At 48.7% G+C, this 9266-nt stretch overlaps 1 protein-coding gene across 2 annotated transcripts; it reads right to left on the bottom strand.

The window, feature by feature from the left end:
- Nucleotides 1-429: 429 nt before the first annotated feature.
- On the bottom strand, nt 430-7373 carry LOC140421828 (uncharacterized). Of its 2 annotated transcripts, none has more exons than XM_072506785.1 (2): nt 7177-7373; nt 430-3376 (listed from the first exon to the last, which is right to left on the bottom strand). In XM_072506785.1, the coding sequence occupies exon 2, from the start codon at nt 3020-3022 to the stop codon at nt 2036-2038; it is 987 nt and encodes a 328-aa protein (XP_072362886.1). In that variant the 5' UTR covers nt 3023-3376; nt 7177-7373; the 3' UTR covers nt 430-2035. The 2 variants fall into 2 exon arrangements, with proteins under 2 accessions (XP_072362886.1, XP_072362887.1); XM_072506786.1 differs by having other exon boundaries at nt 7236-7373.
- Between the last annotated feature and the right edge of the window lie 1893 nt (nt 7374-9266).

Genomic DNA, 9266 nt, shown 5'->3' with positions numbered 1-9266 from the left:
TCTCCAAATTCCCTAAGGGTCTGCATGACCTCCGCCATCCCCTGCACTGGATCTGCGATATACAAAAGCAGGTTATCTACATATAATGAGACCCGATGCTCCTCCCCTCCCCGGACCAACCCCCTCCAGTTTTTTAGACTCCCTCAGTGCCATGGCCAGCAGCTCAATCGCCAGGGCAAACAGCAGGGGGCCTGGGGGCACCCCTGTCTCATCCCACAGTGCAGTCTGAAGTACTCTGACCTCAGCCAATTTGTCGATACGCTCCCCACCGGGGCCTGGTACAACAATTTGACCCACCCTATGAACCCCCCCCCCCGAACGCAAACCTGCCCAGCACTTCCCAAAGGTACTCCCACTCCACCCAATCAAAGGCCTTCTCCGCGTCCATTGCCGCCACCACTTTCGCCCCGCCCCGCCCCCCCTCCCCTCCCTCCGAGGGCATCATAATCACATTCAGGAGCCTCAGCACATTTGCATTCAATTGCCTGCCCTTCACAAACCCCGTCGGGTCCTCGTGTATCACTCCCGGGACACAATCCTCAATCCTAATGGCCAGGACCTTCGTCAGCAACTTAGCGTCCACATTGAGGAGCGAAATCGGCCTATACGAGCCACACTGCAGCGCGTCCTTGTCCCGCTTGAGGATAAGCGAGATCAGGGCCCGAGACATCGTCGGGGGAAGAATCCCTTCTTCCTTCGCCTCGTTGAAGGTTCTCACCAGCAACAGGCCAATCAGCTTTTGGGGATTTATTCACTGTCAACCCCATTAATAATTCCAGTGCGACATTTTCACCAATACTAATCTCTGCCAGTCTCTGGTGTTTTGGGGACAATTTCTGTATCTTCCTCTGTGAAGTCAGACACACATTGTTTAGTTTCTCTGCCATTTCCTTACTCCCCATTATAAACTCTCCTGTCTCTGCCTGGAATGGACCCACATTGGTCTTTGCTAATCTCTTCCATTTCCCATTCCTGTAGAAGCTTTTCCAATTGGTTTTTATGTTTCTAGCCAGTTTGCTCTCATCAGTTTCTTGGTCCTCCTTTGCTGAATTCCAACGGATCTCATTAATCTTTAACTTTTCTTTTGAGCCACTGTTACATAACTTTTCCTGTTGGATTTTTGTTCCTTAAAGGAATCTATATTGAAAAATGAAAATGAAATGAAAATCGCTTATTGTCACAAGTAGGCTTCAAATGAAGTTACTATGAAAAGCTCCTAGTCGCCACATTCTAGCGCCTGTTCGGGGAGGCTGGTACAGGAATTGAACCGTGCTGCTGGGCTGCCTTGGTCTGCTTTCAAAGCCAGCGACTTAGCCCTGTGCTAAACAGCCCCTATTTGTTGTATATATGCAAAATACATGTTGCAAAAATCCCTTAGAGTGCTCTCGCCTTTGACAGAGAGAGAGCTGACTGGAGATGATTGAGGTCAGCACACCTCAGGCGAGAGGCCTGGTTGTGAAGGCAGGGCCTTCATGAATAAACTCAGCCAGTACGGGAGTTGAATCCTCTTTGTTGGCCTTGCTCTGCATCACAAACCAGCCGTCCAGCCAACTGAGCTAACCGACCCTCTGGTAAATATGTAATAATTCCTTATACATTAGGTATTCCCTGTACCAATCAGTTTCCCAGTCCACCTCAGACAACTTGCCCCACATAACCTGATACTTTCCTTCTGTGAGGGACATTCAGATAAATTAAACAAAGGAACCATGTAACCGCCAGGGCCCATCTCCATGGCAACGTGGCATCCTTTGGGGGATTTGAAACAGAAATGGAAACTAAATATCTTCAAACTTCCAAACACCCTTTCACTGTGTGATCCTTGTGCAATTTGAAGCCAGGTATTAGCAACAAGGGTCAAAGAGCATCAGCCCACTGGAGGCAAAGTGGTGAGACCGGCCAGTCCAGCAGAAAGAAACCCTCCGACCATCCCCACTGACCACCTGTCAGAATGAATAAAATGCAGTCCTGGGTGTAGAGCAGAAACAGTAACAGCAGAATCCAACCCCTGTAATCAATTGTGAAATTGTTGCTGTCACAGCAGGTCCGATGAAACAGACAATCCCGTCTCACAGTGAGAGGTGGACGGTCTCTCCCCAGTGTGAACTCGCTGGTGTCTCCGCAGGTAGGATAAATGTGCAAATCCTTTCCCACACTGAGAGCAGGTGAACGGCCTCTCCCCAGTGTGAACTCGCTTGTGTCTCCGCAGGGTGGATACTCGAGTAAATCCTTTCCCACAGAGGGAGCAGGTGAACGGCCTCTCCCCAGTGTGAACTCGCTGGTGTTTCTGCAGGCTGGATAAATATGCAAATCTTTTCCCGCACTTTGAGCAGGTGAACGGCCTCTCCCCAGTGTGAACTCGCTGGTGTGTCCGCATGGCGGATAACTGAGTAAATCCCTTCCCACACTGAGAGCAGGTGTATGGCCTCTCCCCAGTGTGAACTCGCTGGTGTTTCTGCAGGCTGGATAAATATGCAAATCCTTTCCCACACTGAGAGCAGGTGAATGGCCTCTCCCCAGTGTGAACTCGCTGGTGTGTCTGCAGGTGAGATAACTGAGTAAATCTCTTCCCACACTGAGAGCAGGTGAATGGCCTCTCCCCAGTGTGAACTCGCTGGTGTGTCCGCAGGGTGGATACGTCAGTAAACCCTTTCCCACACTCAGAGCAGGTGAATGGCCTCTCCACAGTGTGAAGTCGCTGGTGTGTCCGCAGGTGAGATAACTGAGTGAACCCCTTCCCACACTGAGAGCAGGTGAATGGCCTCTCCCCAGTGTGAACTCGCTGATGTCTCCGCAGGGTGGATAAATGTGCAAATCCTTTCCCACACTGAGAGCAGGTGAATGGCCTCTCCCCAGTGTGAACTCGCTGGTGTGACCGCAGGTGAGGTAACTGAGTAAATCCCTTCCCACACTTTGAGCAGGTGAATGGCCTCTCTCCAGTGTGACTACGTCGATGAATCTCCAGCTCAGATGGGAATCTGTATCCCTTCCCACAGTCCCCACATTTCCACGGTTTCTCCATGTTTCGGGTCTCCTCACGTCTCTCCAGGCTGGACAATCAGTGGAAGCCTCGTCCACAACACGGGTACGGTTCCTCCCCGCTCTGAATATTGTGATGTTTTTCAGGCTGTGTAACTGGTTAAAGCTCTTTCCACAGTCAGTTCACTGGAACACTCTCATTCGGGTGTGTGTTGTGTGGGTCTCGGTGCTTTTCCAGTCACACTGATGGTTGAAACTTTTAGCTGACAGTTCGGGGAAACATTTCTCCTTCTAGATTCAAAGCCTGATGATATCCAGGTTCTAAGGAAGGGAGTGACTGTCAGATCGAGACGTGGCGTTTGAGATTTCTGTCTGTAATTCCTCCTTGTCTAATATCCTGTGAAAACAATTTCCAAAATTCATCACTGTCAGTACAGGACAGAAACGCAGAACAGACAATTCTAGTTTCTATGTCACATTTTTTCCTCTCTCTTATTCCCCATAAACTGTAAATCTCATCTCACACACTCCCTCCATTCTCACTCTGCTGTATCTAATATTCACCCTCCCAATTCTCCTGAAGGTGCTGATTCAGGCTGATTGACAAATCCAAGCTCACAGCTTCCTGTCCAGGAGATCACAACAAATATGAGCTGCAGTGGGCTATTCGGCCCATCGAACCTGAACCATCCAATGGGATCATTGGCTGATCTACCTCAGCACCGTTTTCCCACACTATCCCCCATATCCTTCGACGTCTACAATATCTAGAAACCTATCAATCTGTGTCTTGAAAATACTTGATGACTGAAGTTCCAGAATCCTTGGGGGTGGAGAATTCCAAAGCTTCACCACATCGTTGAGTAAAGAAATCCCTTCTCATCTCAGCTTTCTCTCTATTTACCTGCCAGTTCCCCATAACACTCGACATCCTCATCAATCAGAAATCTGTCTGTGCTGGGGTGTCAGGCATGTGATACGGGTGCGGGAGTAGCTGCTTTTCCGCAGGTTCCGGTGCCACTCATTATAATCTGACACTTACCCTGATTGCCTGGCACTCATCTACCTAATCCTTAAATTCATTATTTGTTATCGTGTCCCTGGAAGACTTCAAGGTTCGGATTGGTAGGATCATGCTGTAAAAAGTGAAGAAATGCCTTGATAAAATAGCGCAGGTGGATTCAGCGGGAATGGAGCCGCCTTTTCAACATGGCGGCCTGACCCACAGGAGGTCTCTCGACCCTGCGCTCTCCGGGGCTCTCTGGGAGGCGGCGAAAATGATGACTGCCGACATTATCCGTGTTATTGACCAGAGGCGGAGTGTGCTGACTCAATATCTGTGAGCTCATAAGGCCCAGCTGCAAAACGCCATGAAGAGGCTCGATGATCCGGAGGACAGAATCCTGAACATTCACCAAGATGCCTCCTCGACGGAGGCAAGAATTCAATCCTTTGAAAACCAGCCGAGTGGCTGGCAGAGGTCCTGGAGGATTTGGAGAACTGAGGGTCGGAAAAAGAACATCCGAGTCGTCGGCCTGTCTGATGGTCATCATAGAATTACAGTGTAGGAGGCCACTCGGCCCATCGAGTCTGCGCCTTGGAAACAGCACCCCAGCCAAGCCATTACCCCATCCCTGTAACCCAGTAACCCCACCTAACCTTTTATTTGGACACGAAGGGCAATTTATCGTGGCCAATCCACCTAAACTGCACATCTTTGGACTGCGGGAGGAAACCGGAGCACCCAGAGTAAACCCACGCTGACACAGGGAGAACGTGCAGACTCCGCACAGACAGTGATTCAAGCTGGGAATCGAACCTGGGACCCTGGAGCAGTGAAGCAACTGTGCTAACCACTGTGCTACCGTGCTGCCCATCAATGATGTTATTTTCTGTCCATTTAGTGTGGAGGGTAAGGCTCCCGTGAGGTTCTTAGAGGATCGACTGCCACGTTTTCTCAGCTGGATGGGAAGCCTGGGCGTTTCAAATTAGAAAAGGTGCATCGGTCTTGGAGGCCGAGGGGTCGTTTTCATCCCAGGCCTGTAATCATTCACTTCCACAACTTGAAAGATGGTCCTGGAGACGGGTACGGTGAGGTGGCACCTGGCCCCAGGAGGGAGAGAGGATTCAGGACTTTTCGGCAGCAACACAAACAAAGCTTCAAGACTTTGATGAAGTTCAAAGGCAGCTCAAGGCTGTGGGGAGTGAATTACGTCAGGTTTTATACTGCAACCTGAAAAATGGTATCCAACAACTCCGTCAAGTCTTTCAATAATCCAACTATTGCCTTGGCCTTCATTAAATCCATGAAGGGCAAGGATCTGGAGGAATGGTTTGCAGCTTGGACATCCACTGGACCAAACCTCTTTCCATTTAGAAAGTGCTATGAGGAGCGATTGAATAAACTCGGTTTGTTCTCACTGGAACGAAGGAGGTTGAGGGGCGACCTGATAGAGGTATACAAAATTATGAGGGGCATAGACAGAGTGGATAGTCAGAGGCTTTTCCCCAGGGTAGAGGGGTCAATTACTAGGGGGCATAGGTTTAAGGTGAGAGGGGCAAAGTTTAGAGTAGATGTACGAGGCAAGTTTTTTACGCAGAGGGTAGTGGGTGCCTGGAACTCACTACCGGAGGAGGTAGTGGAGGCAGGGACGATAGGGACATTTAAGGGGCATCTTGACAAATATATGAATAGGATGGGAATAGAAGGATACGGACCCAGGAAGTGTAGAAGATTGTAGTTTAGTCGGGCAGTATGGTCGGCACGGGCTTGGAGGGCCGAAGGGCCTGTTCCTGTGCTGTACATTTCTTTGTTCTTTGTTCTTTTGCTCTGTTCTATTCTTTTTTGGTCCAAAATGTATAACCTCACACTGGTTTACATTGAATTCCATTTGCCACAAATTTGCCCATTCACCGAGTCTGTCAATATCTTCTTGCAATTTTATGCCATCAGCTAGTCTGTCTGCGATGCCACCAAACTTTGTATCAACAGCAACAGTGAAGAGGCCCTTCGGCCCATTGAGTCTGAATGGCCACCGACACGTGAAAAGGACCTGACCTACCTATTCCCATTTGCCAGCACTTGGCCCATAGCACTGAATGTTATTATGTGCCAAGTGTTTAAAGGATGTGAGGCAACCCACTTCTACCACCCTCCCAGGCAGTGGGTTCCAAACCGTCACCACCCTCTGGGTAACAAGGTTTTTCCTCAAAACCCCCCTAAACTTCTCCCCTCATCTTGAACTTGTGTCCCTCGTGACTGATCTTAACTGAGGGGAACAGCTGCTCCCTATCCACCCTGTCCAAAACCCTAATAATCTTGTACACCTCAATCAGCAGCCCCCCCACCCCCTAACCCCCCCCCCCCAACCACACACACACACACACACACACAACGGCCCCCTTCTCGGCTCCAATGAAAACAACCCAAGCCTAAGGATAACCCAGAAAATTAAAAGTAAAATGCAGGATAATCCAGAAAATTACAAGCCGGTGAACTTTACGTCAGTGGTAGGGAAATTATTGGAGAGGATTCTTAGAGACAGGATTTGCTGCCATTTCAAAGCATGTGGCCAGAAATTAAAACTTTGGGTGAGAACCCCTGAAATCTCCTCCCTTGCCTCCCACAGCATCCTGGGACACAATTCATCCAGACCTAGTAATCGAATAATCTTATGGGCAGCATAGTGGTTCGCACTGCTGCTTCACAGCACCAGGGACCTGGGTTCGATTCCCGGCTTGGGCCACTGTCTGTGCAGAGTCTGCACATTCTTCCCGTGTCTATGGGGGTTTCCTCCAGGTGCTGCGGTTTCCTCCCACAAGTCCCGAAAGACGAGCTTGTTAGGTGAATTGGACATTCTGAATTATTCCTCAGTGCATCCGAACAGGCGCCGGAATGTGGCGACTGGGGGATTTTCACAGAAACTTCATTGTAGTGTTAATGTCAGCCCGCTTGTGACAATAATAAAGATTGTGAATGGGCCGAAGGGCCTCTTTCCGTGCTGTAAAACTCTCTGACTCTAAAGATAGAGGTGGTTGAGGGAGGGAGGGATTGAATTTATAGAGAAACTGCCAAAGCCACAACATTCACCAGCTGAGGACACACCTTAGCTCCCTTTCCAATCTGAAAGCAGCCTGAGCTGGATTTACATTCCCCTTAATTGATCATTGCTGGGTGATAATCCTGTACTTCCTCACCTCACACCACTGTGACAGCACCTTCACTACACAGACTGCAGCAACTGACCAAACATCACCTTCCCAGTTATTCCTGAAGGCACCGCCTTCCCAACCTGGCCCCTTGCCTGAGGTGCGGTGATCCTCAGGTCACATCACCGCCGGTCAGCTCTCTCCCGGGACCAGGCCCTGGTTCACAGCCGCCATCTTGGGGAAGCAGAGCGCATGCGCTGGCCTCTGTGATGCAACAGCGAGCGGGCGGGGCCTGAAGGTTTCTGTTCCCAGCCGGGTCCTAGTGCCCGCCCAGCTATTAATCGTAAACAGGTTTTTTAAATGTTTCACCCACTCCCAGGCTGCAGCTGATGTTTGTGGCCTGGAGGTGTCTATGGATCACGTAGACATTCAGTGTGAGAGGCTGCAGCCTCCATATAGCTACCTGAAGGCGGTTACACAGCGTTTGATTACATTTAGTGGTCCTTTCCAGTTCATTATCAGGATGTTTGTGTGATATTTTCTTACCCTCAGTGTGATATTTCTTTATTTGCTGACTGGTGATTTTTAATGGAATAAAGTTTATTTATTATCACACTATTTCCCTGGATGTTTGAACATCTCAGTCTCGTACAGATCAAGTTGACGCTGTAATGATGAAAGTGGAATGAAGACTACAATCTTTATATGAAATGAAATGAAAATAGCTTAATGTCACGAGTAGGCTTCAAATGAAGTTACTGTGAAAGGTCCCTAGTCGCCACATTCCAGCACCTGTTCAGGGAGGCTGGTATGGGAATTGAACCATGCTGCTGCCCTGCCTTGGTCTGCTTTAAAAGCCAGCGATTTAGCCTCGTGTGCTAAACCAGCTAAACTATATTGCTGCAGCTCTGTTGTCTTCTTGTTGAGCAGGTCCTTTAGTTCGAGTGAAGCGTGTTTAGAAACAAATAATTCTCATGAGGCTCTGAAGCTTCTTGTAGACAAATAGCCAGGAGGTTGGTTCTCAGGTGGACTTGGAAGCTGCAATATGTTCAGTATTGTGGCTGCACTGGGAGACAACCAGCTCTGCTGGTTCAGCTGGTTCCTGGTGCTTCAGATGCTTCTCACACACACATTTGCTTTGTTCAGGGTTTATTATACTGCATCCCTGACAATTTAATAATGGGAGATGAGGAAATGGCTGAAGAACTGAACAGGTTTTTTGGGTTGGTCTTCTCAGTGGAAGATACAAATAACATGCCAGTGACTGAGGCTATGACAGGTGAGGAGCTTGAGAGGATTGTTCTCACCAAGAAGGTAGTGATGGGCAAGCTAATGGGGCTAAAGGTAGACAAGTCTCCTGGACCTGACGGAATGCATCCCAGAGTGCTAAAAGAGATGGCTCGGGAAATTGCAAATGCACTAGTAATAACTTACCAAAATTCACTAGACTCTGTGGTGGTCCCAGCGGATTGGAAATTAGCAAACGTGACACCACTGTTCAAAAAAGGAGGTAGACAGAAAGCGGGTAATTATAGGCCAGTGAGCTTAACTTCGGTAGTAGGGAAGATGCTGGAATCTATCATCAAGGAAGAAATAGCGAGGCATCTGGATGGAAATTGTCCCATTGGGCAGACGCAGCATGGGTTCATAAAGGACAGGTCATGCCTAACTAATTTAGTGGACTTTTTTGAGGACATTAACAGTGCGGTAGATAACGGGGAGCCAATGGATGTGGTATATCTGGATTTCCAGAAAGCCTTTGAAAGGTGTCACACAAAAGGTTGCTGCATGAGATAAAGATGCATGGCATTAAGGGGAAAGTAGTAGCATGGATAGAGGATTGGTTAATTAATAGAAAGCAAAGAGTGGTGATTAATGGGTGTTTCTCTAGTTGGCAATCAGTAGCTAGTGGTGTCCCTCAGGGATCAGTGTTGGGCCCACAACTGTTCACAATTTACATAGATGATTTGGAGTTGGGGACCAAGGGCAATGTGTCCAAGTTTGCAAACGACACTGAGATAAGTGGTAAAGCAAAAAGTGCAGAGGATACTGGAAGTCTGCAGAGGGATTTGGATAGGCTACGTGAATGGGCTAGGGTCTGGCAGATGGAATACAATGTTGACAAATGTGAGGTTATC

Source organism: Scyliorhinus torazame, chromosome 5, assembly GCF_047496885.1.
Source record: "Scyliorhinus torazame isolate Kashiwa2021f chromosome 5, sScyTor2.1, whole genome shotgun sequence".
Classification (NCBI taxonomy): Eukaryota; Metazoa; Chordata; class Chondrichthyes; order Carcharhiniformes; family Scyliorhinidae; genus Scyliorhinus; species Scyliorhinus torazame.
This window is presented reverse-complemented; position numbering and strand designations above follow the sequence as displayed.

Bases quoted from the DNA above. Each gene is read 5' to 3' on its own strand.
- LOC140421828 (XM_072506785.1), bottom strand. From the start codon at position 3,022: ATGGAGAAACCGTGGAAATGTGGGGACTGTGGGAAGGGATACAGATTC.